Below are 15,729 nucleotides of genomic sequence, written 5' to 3'. Positions count from 1 at the left end.
AAGGCTCTCTCCTTCACCCCAATCTATGCTCATTAGTACTCACAGCCTGGTATCTATCTACCCAGACATAGATGCATATCCACTTTTGGTTCCAGGGTTGGGCAATATTCAAGCACCCAGAAAACCTTCTACTAGATGCTGTTATCAATTTAAATGGACACATTTTACTCTCTAGTGTGATCTCCACTCATTGGATCCAAACACCTGCCCTCTACCGTCAGTGCTGGATCATCTTTCCAATTTTATGTTTCCAATTTTTTCAGTACATGTATACCTCAGTGCAATCAGTGCTTTTCATGCCCAGTTGGATAGTAAACCCATCTCTATGCATCCATTAGTCTCCAAATCCATACCAAGCCTCTGCTCAGACCGCTACCTGTTGTTTGGGATTTGAAAGTAATTTTTCCATGCTGATGAAGCCTCCCTTTGAACCACTTCCATTATTTCACTGAAACATCTCACCTGGAAAATGATTTTCCTCATTACACTTACCTCTGCATATTGGTCAGCAAATTGCAAGCACTAGTCTCAAATCCACCCTATACCAGATTTTACCACAATAGAGTTATCCTGCGTACTCATCCAAAGTTTGCCAAAGGTGAACTCTGCCAAAGGTGGTTTCTGAATTTCATCTCAATCAGTTCATTGTTTTGCCTGTTTTCTTTCCAAAACCACACACTCATCCTAGAGCATCAGCTCTCCACACCCTGGATTGTAAAAGAGCTCTTGCCTACTACCTAGATCTCACCAAACAACTCAACTGTTTGTCTCTTTTAACCCTAACAGACTGGGAGTTCCGGTTACTAAGCAGACTATCTCATGCTGGCTAGCAGACTGTATATCCTTTGCATATTCTCAGGCTGGGCTGACGCTATTCAACTGTATTATTGCTCATAGAATACAAGCTACAGCCACCTCTTGCCCATTTGCACTCCACTCCCATTGAGGACATCTGCAAAGTGGCCACTTGGTCCTCAATCCACACGTTTACTTCTCATTACTGCTTAGATCAACATTCTAGAAGAGAGTCAGTTTTGTCAGACAGTTTTCAAAAATTTATTCTCTCTTTAAAAGCCATCTTCCCTCCATCCTCAGGGATTTTACCAGCTTCATGACAGTTATATTTAACTCTCTTCCTAGAGGCTTGATCCTGGCAGCTTGAAAGTCCCATATGTGAGAATATACTACCTGCTTGTACTTGGAAAAAGCAGTTACTCACCTGTACCAGGCGTTCTCTTAGTACAACAAGTTAGAGAATGACATGGGGACAAATTTTCCCCATCCTTGTATCTCAATATTCCCATCCCATCCCCACGAGCTCTATCCCTGTCCTGTCCCTGCCCTATTCCTGCAAGCTCTGTTCTCATCTGCAGAAGCCTTGAACACTTTAAAATCCATAAGTATTCAAGGCTTGTGCTGTTAAGGCAGAGACTGCAGGAATGGGACGGGGACAGAACTTGCGGGGTTGGGGACAGAGATATTGAGATCCCGTGTCATTCTCTAGTCCAAGTCTAATCCTGCCCATAGTATGCCTCTCTACATGCTCCTTTGAACTCTGGACGCACAGCAGACCAAACATTCTACTAGATGTCCAGAAAACTGGTTTTGATTATTGGCACTTGGACATCCCAGCGATTAGGGCATCCAGATGCCGACTTAGATGGCTTTTTGGGTGTTTTAATTTTTGATTATACCTCTAAAACTCTGAAATGATTTGCATCCTCCAAGTTGATCTGAATTATCTCACCAGATTCAAGATACCGTTTATACTTGAATATAAACCGGAATTTTTAGGCCAAAATTGGCCCCAAAATGGGGGTCCAGTTTATATTCGAGTCACGCTCAGCACCTACCCAATCCTCTCCCAGACTTATTGCAGGCCTCTGCCAGGCCATCAGGCTGTGCACCCTGTCCCCCCTCCCTGCCCTGTCCATCGTACCTCCTCTGCTGCTGGAATCTCTGGTGGTCCAGAAATGTAGCGAGCAGGAGCGAGCTTTCCACACTCCTGCCCCACTGCTAACCTGGTCGGTCGCTGCCGTGAATTCCGGCTTCAGCTGCTGACCGGTACCGAGCAGGAGGGCGCTTTGGCGCTGCTGCTCGGCACTAAGCGGCTTTCTGAATGTCAGATTTTTAAAAAATATTTGTTTAACTTAGTGCACTATAGAATAAAATAATACCAGGAATATTAACAGAAAGATAGACACAGCTCAGATATATAATCTATATACCGTGTTTCCCCGAAAATAACACAGTGTCATATTAATTTTAGGCCCAAAAAACGTACTAGGTCTTATTTTCGGGGTATGTACATGATCATCTCTCCCTTCCTCCCCTTCACCCCAATTCTTCCTCTTTCTCCCCCATATGTGCAGCATCTGTCCTCTTCTCCCTGTCCTCCTCTCCCTCCTCGTGCAGCAGGACCCTTGCCCAGCTTCTATCCTTCCTTCCCTCCCATCCCTCGTTAAGCAGGACACTTGCCCAGCTTCCCTTCCCTCCCATCTCTTGTACAGCAGAACTCTTGCGCGAGCACCTCCCCCCACCTCCGCAGCCAAACCCCCATCTTTCCCTCCCTCCCATCTGAACCCCGCTGACCGCAAGCGAACCTTACATACCTTCCTAAGCAGTGTCGGGCTGGCAGCACTCTAAGCATGCTGTTTCGGCCTTGTCCGCCCATAAATTCACTCTGCTGTGTTACTGATGACATCATCATTAACGGGGCAGAGTGAATTCACGGGCAGACAAGGCCGAAGCAGCCTGTTTAGCGTGCTGCCAGCCTGATTCTGCTTAGGGGAGGTACCGTATGTAGGGAAGGGAAAGGGAAACTGCCGGCGAATCCTGGGACTAGGGCTTATTTTAGGGGTAGGGCTTATATTAAGACCTACCCTGAAAATCCTGCTAGGGCTTATTTTCAGAGAAACACAGTACATGTATCTGTATTGTGTTTTATTTTATCTTTGAAGTATTATCTTCCTCAGTCTAGTTTTCTGGGCTTCAGCCCTTGGCCTATTTATATCCTATTATGTTCTTCCTATTGAGTTCCTGATTGGGGTAGTATTTTAGAAAAGGATCTGCTGATGCAGAGGCTTTTCTAAAATACCTGGAAGAGTCATATGTATTTGATGGCATGTGCACAGGAGCATCTATTTTGCACATACACATATAGAAAAACCTGGCAGCTTCCATGTGGAATTGTTAGCATTTCCATGTGGAAATGGTGATTTCACAACGTCAGTGTACACATATCTGCCCTATTTTGCAAACCTGCATTTGTAAATGCTGCCAACTAAGTAGTGAGATCATAATATTTTAATTTGGGTCATTTTGGAAGTTGCATCAAGGAGGGACTCGTTGGCAGAAGGAAGGAATCAGAACAGGCCTCTAAAGATTTTTCATCGTTGCAAGGTTGGCTCCTTCGGGTAACTTAGGCACAAGGGGAGCTGTGGAAGAGATGCTAACCAGTGGGGAGGAGGGGGTGTTGCCACTATCACTGATCATGGTACAATTTTTTTGCTGTGGGAATAAGGCTTTTTAGCGCTTCTGCAGGATGGTAGAAGGCTTTGTTCCCATTCCCACTGTAAACCGGCAGCAATTTATCCCCTTCCTGCGATTTACTGTGGTTTATCATGGGAACTTATCCCCGTATCATTCTCTACTATATACCCAAGCATCCTCCTCCTTTTGTCATCACCTTTTCTACCTGTTTAGCCATACTTAAGAGCATCAGATATGATCACTACTGGATTCTGCTCTTTCATGCACAGAATTTCACCCCCTGTACTGTCCCCCATACTGTACCATTCATTTGGCTTTTTAAAGCTCAAATGCATGACCCTGGATTTTTTTGAGCATTACATTTTAGCTGTCATTCCTTTGTCTTTGTTAGACCTCTTCTCATGTTTTCCATACTCTCAAAGGTGCCTATCCTACTTCAGATTTACTTATTAAGAGACTGTCCTCCATTGGCATTTCTGACCAAGTACTTAACTGGTTTATATCATATTTTCAACAGCGGTCAGCCAAAGTCGTCTTTAACAATTCATCATCGAACAACTACGCAAATTCTTTTTGTATACCTCAAGGCTCAATTCTGTCTCCACTTTTATTTAACATCTTTTTGTCACCACTACTTACCCTTAGTCAATCTATAGGATTTTCCTCTTTTACCTATGCAGACGACATTCAGCTCTTGCACCCATTAAATACAGCTGATTCCAATGAGATAATAAATATAAACAATAAACTAAAACAAATAAGTCAATGGCTTAAAGATAATATGTTGGCCCTGAACATTACTAAATCTTCAGTACTGTTTTTTCCATGGAAAAATGATCTTAAATTCTCATCGCAAATAATCTTGGATAACTCCCCAGTCCAATGAGTAACAACAACGAAAATACTGGGAGTGTTATTAGATCAAGAACTCTCCTTTCATGATCAGATTAGTTCAGTGGTTAAAAGCTGTTTCTATAAGTTACGTCTTATCAGATCCTTAACAAAAGTCTTAAAACTAGAAGCTCTTAACATTCTCATTCATTCTTTGGTCATTTCTAGGCTTGATTACTGCAATACATTGTATCATGGTATAACCCAGAAAGAAATAAGAAGACTACAAATCATACAAAATACAGCAATAAAAATTATTACTAATTCAAAAAAATATGATCATGTCACACCTCTGTTACAAAAAGCACACTGGCTACCAATCTCACATAGAATAATTTATAAAATCGCAATGATAACCTTTAAAATCCAACAAACTAACACACCAATATTTCTGGATCGTGTTCTAGCACCATATTTTCCAGTCAGGACACTTAGATCAACAGAACAACATCTGCTGACTATCCCTTCTTTAAAAGTAATAGGTACTAGGAGATCTACTCTTTTTTCGGTTATAGCACCCCAGACCTGGAACAACTTACCAATTTACTTACGTGGTGAATCCTCGCTAGAAAAATTTAAAAGCTCTTTAAAAAGCTACTTGTATAGGGACGCGTTTGAGACATAGATAGCATAATTCTTCTATCATTAAAGCATATGCTCTAATACTTAATTTTAATCAGACTGTACGTATAGGTCGTAATCTCCTGTATCTCTTTTTCATGTTTAGCCATGCTTTCAAGATTAATTTCTATTACCCTCCAGTTGTTTATTCCCTAAATGTATCTCTATTTTCTTTAAAGATTGTAGTTCACCCTCCTTTCCTTTTGTACTGGTAATTTTATCCCAGGACAAGCAGGCAGCATATTCTTAACGTATGGGTGACGTCACCGACGGAGCCCCGGTACGGACCTTTTTAACTAGAAAGTTCTAGTTGGCCGCACCGCGCATGCGCGAGTGCCTTCCCGCCCGACGGAGGAGTGCGTGGTCTCCAGTTTCTTCGTTTCCGCGGAGCGAAGAAGACGCATGTGGTTTCAACGGCCGTTGAACACTTCTTTTTTGCCTTCCCGCTCGCGTTATTTCTAATTTTTTTCTACTTTTTCCCTTCGGGTTTCTGTTTTCTTTCTAATTGGTAAAAAAAAAAAACAACAACTTTGTTTTTTCCTTTATTTTTCAACCGGCCCCGGCGGGGCCTGTTGCCATCATACAAGCCTCCGGCTTTGATTTCGCGGAGGCCGTATTTCCCTTCATGCCCCCCCAGCCGGGTTTTAAGAAGTGCCAGCGGTGTGCACGCCCGATTTCCCTTTCGGACCCACACAACTGGTGCCTACAGTGCTTGGGTCCGGAACATCGGGCTGACACCTGCACCCGCTGTGCGACTCTCCAAAAACGCACTCCTCCTCAGGGAGGTCCAATCCCTCCTCCTTCTCAATGCCATCGAAGAAGTTCCACCAGACCAAAGAGGTCAGGGATTTTACTCCCGCTACTTCTTGGTACCCAAGAAAACAGGGGATCTTCGTCCTATCCTCGACCTCAGGAACCTCAACAAGTGTTTGGTCAAGGAAAAGTTCAGGATGCTCTCCCTTGCCACACTTTATCCTCTTCTGTCTCAACACGACTGGCTATGTTCCCTGGACCTCAAGGAGGCCTACACTCACATCCCAATCCATCAGGCTTCACGTCGCTACCTCCGATTCCAGATACTGAATCACCACTATCAGTACAAAGTGCTACCCTTTGGTCTCGCATCATCACCCAGGGTGTTCACCAAGTGCCTGATTGTGGTAGCGGCCTGTCTCAGGTCCCACAACCTACAAGTGTTCCCCTACTTGGACGATTGGTTGGTGAAAGCAACAACCTCTCTACTTGTGCTGCAATCAACTCACCACACCATCTCTTTCCTCCATCTCTTGGGGTTCGAGATCAATTATCCCAAGTCGCATCTGCTTCCCACGCAGCGCCTTCAGTTCATCGGAGCACTTCTCGATACCAACTTCATGAGAGCGTTCCTTCCTGCCGACCGGCACCGGACACTGCTTCACCTCTGTCGACAGGTGCTCCTCCAACCATCCATCCCTGCTCGCCAGATGATGATTCTTCTGGGTCACATGGCCTCGACAGTCCATGTGGTTCCTCTGGCGCGACTCCATCTGAGGATACCGCAATGGACCCTCGCCAACCAATGGTCACAGACCAGGGATCCTCTTTCTCATCCCATCTCTGTGACATCGTCTCTTCAGCGATCTCTTCAATGGTGGTTGAACTCCTCAAATCTTTCCAGGGGCCTCCTTTTTCATCCACCCCCTCATTCCATGATCATCACCACAGATGCCTCCCCCTATGCATGGGGAGCTCACATAGGGGATCTACGCACCCAGGGACTCTGGACCCCTCAGGAGCGTCAACATCACATCAATTTCCTGGAACTCAGAGCCATGTTTTATGCTCTCAAGGCCTTCCAACACCTTCTCTATCCTCAGGTTCTTCTCCTGTGCACGGACAACCAGGTCGCCATGTACTACATCAACAAGCAAGGCGGCACCGGATCTCGTCTCCTTTGTCAGGAGGCCCTCCGAATTTGGACCTGGGCCACAGCCCACAATCTTTATCTCAAAGCGGTCTATATCCAGGGCGAACAGAACTCCCTGGCCGACCAGCTCAGCCGCATCCTTCAACCTCACGAGTGGACCCTGGATCCTCCCACTCTCCACTCCATCTTTGCTCGCTGGGGCACTCCGCAGGTGGACCTCTTTGCAGCTCCTCACAACCATCAGCTGCCCCAGTTCTGTTCCAGACTCTTCTCTCCACACCGTCTGGCCCCGGATGCATTCCTACTCGACTGGACGGATCGGTTCCTCTATGCCTTCCCTCCACTTCCTCTGATGTTGCGGACCCTGTTCAAACTCCGCAAGGACAGGGCCACCATGATTCTCATCGCCCCTCGGTGGCCCAGACAACACTGGTTCTCCCTCCTGCTTCAACTCAGCTCCAGGGAGCCCATTCCTCTTCCTGTATTTCCTTCTCTGCTTACGCAGCAACATCAGTCTCTGCTACATCCCAATCTGTCTTCCCTCCACCTGACAGCTTGGTTTCTCTCGGGCTGACCTCTCCAGAAAACCTGTCTCAGCCTGTCCGTCGCATTTTGGATGCCTCCAGGAAACCCTCCACACTCCAATGTTACCATCAGAAATGGATCCGGTTCTCCTCTTGGTGCCTCCTGCATCATCACAATCCCACCTCATTGGCGGTGGAAACCGTACTGGACTATTTGCTCTCTCTGTCTAACGCTGGTCTCAAGTCTACCTCGATCAGAGTCCACCTCAGTGCCATCACTGCTTTTCAAGAGCCTATCCTCGGAAAACCCCTCACGGCTCATCCTCTGGTTTCCCGGTTCATGAGAGGCCTCTTCAATATCAAACCACCTCTTCAGCCTCCCCCGGTCGTCTGGGACCTCAATGTGGTTTTGTCAGCCCTCATGAAACCTCCTTTTGAGCCTCTTGCTACTACCTCGCTCAAACTTCTCACATGGAAGGTGCTTTTCCTCATTGCCATCACCTCTGCCAGGAGGGTTAGTGAGCTACATGCACTGGTCGCCGATCCACCGTTCACTGTTTTTCACCATGACAAGGTGGTTCTGCGTACACATCCTAAATTCCTTCCTAAGGTGGTTTCAGCCTTTCACCTCAACCAGTCCATCGTGCTACCTGTCTTCTTCCCAAAACCCCATTCTCATCCTGGGGAACAGGCTCTTCACACGCTGGATTGTAAGCGTGCCCTGGCGTACTACCTTGACCATACCAGGGCTCACCGCTTCTCTCCTCAACTCTTTCTGACCTTCGATCCTAACCGTCTGGGTCACCCTGTATCTAAACGAACGCTGTCCAATTGGCTTGCTGCCTGTATTGCGTTCTGTTATGCTCGGGCCGGCCTGTCACTGGAAGGAGCTGTCACGGCCCATAAAGTCAGGGCTATGGCTGCTTCTGTGGCTTTCCTCCGTTCCACGCCTATTGAGGAAATCTGCAAGGCGGCCACTTGGTCTTCAGTTCACACATTCACTACTCACTACTGTCTGGATGCCTTCTCCAGACGGGATGGACACTTTGGTCAATCTGTGTTACAAAATTTATTTTCCTAATGGCCAACCATCCCTCCTCCCTCTCTGTTAGCTTAGAGGTCACCCATACGTTAAGAATATGCTGCCTGCTTGTCCTGGGATAAAGCACAGTTACTTACCGTAACAGGTGTTATCCAGGGACAGCAGGCAGATATTCTTACGACCCACCCACCTCCCCGGGTTGGCTTCTTAGCTGGCTTATCCTAACTGGAGACCACGCACTCCTCCGTCGGGCGGGAAGGCACTCGCGCATGCGCGGTGCGGCCAACTAGAACTTTCTAGTTAAAAAGGTCCGTACCGGGGCTCCGTCGGTGACGTCACCCATACGTTAAGAATATCTGCCTGCTGTCCCTGGATAACACCTGTTACGGTAAGTAACTGTGCTATTTGTGCGTATACACTGTATGTTTATTTGTATAAAGTTGTTTTATTGTTTATTTCCTGATTTTAAATTGTCATACGCATTGAAGTATTTGACATTGCATGTACAACAAATTTTTAATAAACTTGAAACTATCCCCAAAAGTCAAACTTTTCTCTGATATTCCTTCTGCAATAATGCTTACACCAAATGTTAACAGATCCCTGCAGGACAACACGGGTAATGCCCCTATCTTTAAAGCAGTGGTTATCAACCAGTGTGTCTCCAAACATTTGGCATAGACAGCATACCTGTGCTTTCTTGAACAACCACCTGTGCCTGCAAGGTGTGGAAGACTAGAGAATCCAGTCAGGCACTTGAAATCCCTGTAAGTGGTCCTAATTTCTGCTTGCCCACTACCCTCAATGATAAGTGCTGTAACCAGCCCCAACTGGAAATATTGCAAGTCTGCTATCTATAGGTTCTCTTTGCTGCACTGAGTAGCATATTTGCAGGATTTTGAGTTACTTCACAGTATCTGGCACTGGAGGGATTTTGTATTGCTGTTGCTGAGGTGACACCACTGTTCGAATATATATTTGTTTTGTATGACTAAGCTGTAAGAGGAAAAATCTTAGCTCTATGCTCTGTGTATGTTTGGCTTGAATTTGCCAACCATTCAATCCCATATTGAAAAATTGTATACAACACATCGCTCTCACTATTAAAACTTCTTTGAGAAAAAAAATCAATAACTTCAATTTTAATAGCAGTTGTTAATATTTTCCATGTATCATTTGTAATAAATATTTAAGAGTGTTTTTTAATTTGAATTTTAGTGTTCAGTGTGTCACTGATGTGAACATTGTTAGTGTGTCACACAGAAGAAAGGCTGTGAAACATTGCCTTGGAGTGAACTCCATGTACCACACACTACCTTTTGTCATCTTCTACTTAAACCAGTTTTTAACCTAGTCAATTGCTTTAGGACCCATATCAAGGGTACTTAGTTGCCCTCAACTTCTTATATAGTTCCCAGATTTGTGCACACTGCCGAGATGTACATTCAAATTAATTGGCTAACAAGCTATTAAACATAGAGTGCCAACAACCAATTTATTTTGTTCATTGGCACTCATTAAAATATATATGCGTAACTGGCTGCAAGGTTTTCTTTTTTTTTTTTTTAATTAACAAAGTTTTTATTAGAAAAGCACGAAGGAAAATCACAACCAAATACAGCCATAGCATCGCACAATAGAACAAACAGGAATACAGTACCCCTTGTGTAGAAGAAACACTAAACAAGATTATTCCCACCCACCCTCCCCCATCCCCGAACAACAACCCTCAAGCCACATGAAGTTTTCTCCAAGCTTGCGGGCAATGAGAAAGTATAGAGTATACCATGTGTCCAATCTGGAGCAAGGAGTCACAATCCGAGGAATGCAGCTGCTTGCAAGCTGCAGACACCTCTAAACGAGCTGCAGTGAAGGATAATTTACTAAAAGTCACTTCCTCCACCTCAAAGTGTGGAGGATATTGATGTAAAAATACCATGGTGGGGAGGCACCCAATCCATCTATGGAGTATAGACGAAAGCAGCCCAAAGACTTGCAATCAGTAACCCTGCATTACAGAACACTCCCACCACATGTGAAGAAAGTACCCCTTCCACCACATCCCTGACAACAGAGTTCTATACCCCCGCCACACACACACACTTGGCACAGCAAACCGGGGTGAGATACCACCTATTCAAAACTTTGACCCCATTCTCCACAACAAGGGAAGCTATCCCCAAAGACTTCACTTGGCACCAGGTGCCAGTCCAATCAGCAAGAGACAAATTCAGTCCAAATGGCTGCATGGTTTTCTATGAGGCAGGGTGCATAACTCCCATAGCACATATCCCTAAAGAGGGTGTGGCTATGGGAAGGGCCTTAAGAAAAAGTTACATGTATAGTTATAGAATAGTGGATAAGTGCACTTAACTTTGGCACCAGCATTTACACCAGGTTTCTGCAGGCATGTCTGGCACAGGAATTGGCATATATTCCATAAAGGGCACACATCCTTTATAGAATAGTGCTATTTATATATTCCCCTCTTTAATATATAAGTTTCCTTTGTTGAACTGTGTCAAATGTCTTGCTAAAATTTAAGCATACTATATCTTGTGTTTTCCCCTAATCCAACTCTGGTCACCTAGTCAAAAAATGTGTTCAGATTGGTCCAACAAGATCTACCTCTGATGAAACCATGTTGCCTTAAACCTGTAATAATACATTGGATTCCAGAAGCAACACTATCTGGTTTTAGCATTAATTTACTCACCACCAAGGTCAGACTTATTAGCCTGCATTTCCCAGATTCTTACATAATAATATAGTAGATGATGGCAGATAAAGACCTACATGATCTATTCAATCTGCCCAACAAGGCAGCCAGTGCTGCTTCTCCGTGCAGGTTATGCTTCTTCATGATCAAATACAGACTAGGCAGTTGACAGTGTGCTGCAATGCCAACCATATATAGGCAGATATGTTTGATGCAGTCTTAATAGTTTTATAATTTTTTTGCCGCAGTCTAGTCACATCCATTATCGATAATTAAGATAATTAAGCACAATCCAGCAATGTTATTAACTGACAACAGGTTAATTTAAACAAAGGACTAATGCTTTGAAACAAAACCAGAATCAAAATGTATTAATTTATACAGGAGAGCAAAGTCCAAATGTATCACTAATGCAGAGGATGTCGGATATGCTGTCACGGTGGTTTGAGGAAGCCAGTGAAGTTGCACAAAGCAATAGAGGGAGAACAGGCTCTCGCTCAAGAGGTAAATATTACTTTTAATTATTTCCATCCCAGCAGACTGATGGAACATTATACATAAGAAACAAATGTTTATAAAAAAATTTTAACAGAATGGGGCCAAATTTAGGCCCTCTGTTACTAAGCCACATTAGAGGTTTCTACTGTGGCCTGGGGCGCTAAATGCTCCAATGCTGCTCTGACACTCATAGGAATTCTATGAGCATTGGAGCATGTAGCAATCTGGACCTCAATAGAAACCTCTACCATGGCTTAGTAAAAGGGTGGGCTAGTGTAGATTTAAAACTGGTAAAAAGATACAATTTGTAGGAAGGCAAGATTGGACCAGAGATTTCAAAGAGAGAAAGATCCACCTCCCTCAAAAAAAAAATAAAAAATGACCCAGTACCTTTTTATGAAAGAAACAGTTTTCAGTTTCTGCAGCATAGAAAGATTGATAAATTGAAACATGGCATTTAGGTAATTGCAATAAAGGTTTGAAAAACATGGCATTTAGGTAATTGCGCCTATCAAATGTATTCTCTCATGTTTATCTGCCTAACAGGTAATTTAGTATATTTTAAGGGTGTGTGTGATGACTGTCCTATAACATTAGTTTCATAGAACCTAAATTTACACTGTTGCATGACAATTAGAATTGGCTAAACTAGTAGATAGCTGTCAATTCTAATTGTCATGCAACAGTGTAAATTTAGGTTCTATGAAACTAATGTTATAGGACAGTCATCACACACACCCTTAAAATATACTAAATTACCTGTTAGGCAGATAAACATGAGAGAATACATTTGATAGGCGCAATTACCTAAATGCCATGTTTTTCAAACCTTTATTGCAATTACCTAAATGCCATGTTTCAATAAATAAACTAATAAATAAAATAAAATCCAATGAAACTTCACTGATTATTTGGTTACCCCTTCCCCAGCCATTCTCTTAGGGTGGCAGCCATTTTTTTTTGGGGGGGAGGGTGTGTGGAGTGGAGCGAAAGTCTCAGTACAGAGTGAACAGTACAGCCAACAAAGCAGCCAGTTTAAAGGCCCTGTTAGCAATAGGTGTCTAGGGGAAGAGAAGATGCTGTACCCCTTTGAAGTGGAGGAGGAGGGAAGGAGAAAGATGCTGGACTCATGGAGTTCAAGAGGGAAGGAGAGTGATGTTAGAGACATGAAGGGGGGAGAAAGAGAGATGCCAAACACTTATGGGATGAAGGGTAGGAGAGAGATGCTAGACTACTGAATACTTGAGGAAAGGAGAGAAATTGTAGACTGCTTGAACACCTTGGGAGATGGAAGGAACGAAAGGATAGAAGAGCGATGTTGGTCTACTGGGAGGTGGGGAGTTAGGGAAAGGAAAAAGCTAGAGACGTAGAGGTGGGGTTAGGGAAAGTGAACATGCTGGTGAACTTCAGGGGGAGGGAGTTAGAGAACAGAAGATGTTGGAGAGCTGTGTATGGGAGTGGGGGAATGGAGGATAGGGAATGAGAGAGCATGGTAGGAATGTATGGCTGATAATTCACCACAACACCCTTCTCCCACCTCTATGAATTAAATCATAGTGATTTTCCACATTATCCCTTCTACTTGTGCATTTCCAAGTGTTCTTTCTGTTCCTGACTCCATTCCACTGTCTTACATGGAGAGAAGGCCTGTATTTTACTAGAAACATTTGAGCCACTTCATTGTGCATGCACACCACTTCCCACCTTCTGCTGTTACATAGGACCACCTCAGTCTATATATTCAGCAAGAGTAAAATATAACCCCTTAGAAGGTGGAGAGGATATGTGAGAAGTTGTATCTTGCTATCCACGGAAAAGGCCTGCTATAGGCTAGTAGTTTGGTTTTCTAAGGGACAAGCAGGATAGCAAGTCCTCACAGCATAAGACTCCCTAACTACAGGCTACTTTTCAACAGAAAAATAGGGACTGTAAATAAGATGCTGCAACAGCAACAAACCTTTTCAATATTTCTTCCTTTTTGCTCTCCTTATGATTTTTTGGAAGGCAGCCTAGAACAGAAATGAAATGGACACATGATGAATGAAGTTGGATTCTAATCCCCAGAGAGATTCTGGAAAACTGACCCAATTTATTGTCACATTGGAGTAAAGCCAAACAGTAAAACCAGGACACAACAGATAGTGTGGAGGTACTGTGGTCTACTCTAAAATCTACAATACAGGAAGCAACCAACCTCTATATAAAAACAGGCAGCGATCGTGAGAGGAGCCGCCGTGGCAACTTTAAACTTAAAAATAAACTTCTACCAGTAGTGCCGTTTTTCCTGCTTTGCCCTCTCGATCTCCTTTATCACAGTGAGTGCGATGGTAGGCCAGACCGCGGGAAGCAAAAGGGGGGGGGGGGGTGGAAATGGTGCTGCACAGGGACCTGTAGGGGAAGGTAAATACCGCTGCTGCTGCTCAGAGAAGTGGACGGAGAGGGTAATACTGCTTCTGTTGCTGCACAGGGAAGTGAGGTCGGGGGAGGGAAATGCTGCTGCACAGGGAAATGAAGGGGGGATGTTATTTATGGAGCAGGGAGAGAGACAGATAGAAATAAAGACAGACAGACAGCGGGAGGGAGGGAGACAGAAAGAAAGGAAGAAAGACACAGGGGCAGGAAGAGGGACAGAGAAAGGGGGTGAGGGAGAGAGAAATACAGCAGGAGGTAGAGAGACAGAAAGAAAGAAAGACAGACAGACATCTATTCTAGTACACGTTAATGTAACGGGCTTAAAGATTAGTAAACAAATAACAGTGAACAGAAATAAGAGATGCATATATCACCAGAATGAATTAGAATAGACATTAGGTCATGTGACTGTAGGGGCAACCATTTCTTGTGTAAAGAAATAAAAGAGTTGGATTTTTGGCATTATAAAGCTCATATCTGTAGAGCAAACAAATCTGGTTCCACCATCTGGCATAGGTAACTTGTGAGAGGTCCGTTCAAGATCCACAAATGGTTTTTAATGCAGCAATCCCCATTCCTGTGCAGACCTCTACTCTGCATGCCAGATGTTATGTCTTTATGGCCTCCACAGTACACATCACTCTGTTTGCACCTCAGAGTTCTACAATGGACTCTTTCTTCCCAATGGACTTGAGCCACCAGATCACTATCTGCACAAATACAGGTGATCGCAGCTCTTCATCACTCTCTTTAGTGGTGGATGCTTCCATCCAATCTCTCCAGAGGCCTTCTTTTTCAGCCTCTTCCTCGCCAGAAGCTCCTTACATCAGATATTTCCATTCTAGGCTGGGGAGCCCATCTCAATGGTCTCCACACTCAGGGAGTCTGGAATATTCATGAGAAAACACTTCATATCAATCTCCTGGAGCTCCAAGCAGTTCACAATGCCCTCCACACCTTTCAAGATCATCTGCACACAAGTAGTCCTCATTTGAACTGACAGTCAAGTCGTCATGTTCTACGTGAACAGACAAGGAGGCCCTATCTACCAAGAAGTGATAGCATATGGAATTCGGCGATGGCACATAATGTCATCCACAAAGCAGTCCATCTTGCAGGAGAACAGAATGTCTTAGCAGACAAAAACTGGTCAGACTCCTTCAACTTCCCAAGTGGTCTCTCCATACATCTGTCTTACCTCAGATCTTCTCACAGATTGGAGGACCTCTGAAGTAAATATTTTTGCTCTCCTCCCCCCCCCCCCCCCCCCGGTAACAACAAACCTCTTCTGTTCCAGACTCTACACTCTCAATCATCTGGAAAGTGGACACATTTCTATTGGACAGGCGAAAGAAGTTCCTCTATGCATTTCACGAAAGAAGCTCCTCTATACATTTCCTCCAATACTGCTTGTCGGGAAAGCTCTACTCAAGCTTTGCCAAGATTGAGACACCATGATTCTTATTGCTTGTAATTGACCATGCTAACCATGGTTCCCTATCTTCCTACAGCTCACTGTTTGGAAACCCATCACACTTAAGTTCTTTCCCACACTTCTTACCTAGAAGAAAGGCTCTCTTCTTCAACATAATCCACCCTCATTAACACTCACAGCATGGTATCT

The 15,729-nt window shown here is 44.2% G+C and overlaps 1 protein-coding gene across 6 annotated transcripts in view; it reads left to right on the top strand.

The window, feature by feature from the left end:
- Nucleotides 1-15,729, top strand: part of DCAF6 (DDB1 and CUL4 associated factor 6) — a 357,580-nt gene that overhangs the window by 158,662 nt on the left and 183,189 nt on the right. For all 6 annotated transcript variants that reach the window (XM_033941039.1, XM_033941044.1, XM_033941043.1 and 3 more), the window contains exon 9: nucleotides 11,580-11,699. In XM_033941039.1, coding sequence (XP_033796930.1) covers nucleotides 11,580-11,699 — 120 coding nt within the window. The remainder of the gene's footprint in view (nucleotides 1-11,579; nucleotides 11,700-15,729) is intronic.

Source organism: Geotrypetes seraphini, chromosome 4, assembly GCF_902459505.1.
Source record: "Geotrypetes seraphini chromosome 4, aGeoSer1.1, whole genome shotgun sequence".
Classification (NCBI taxonomy): domain Eukaryota; kingdom Metazoa; phylum Chordata; class Amphibia; order Gymnophiona; family Dermophiidae; genus Geotrypetes; species Geotrypetes seraphini.
Note: the sequence above shows the minus strand (reverse complement) of the source record. Positions and strands in the feature narration are given on the sequence as shown.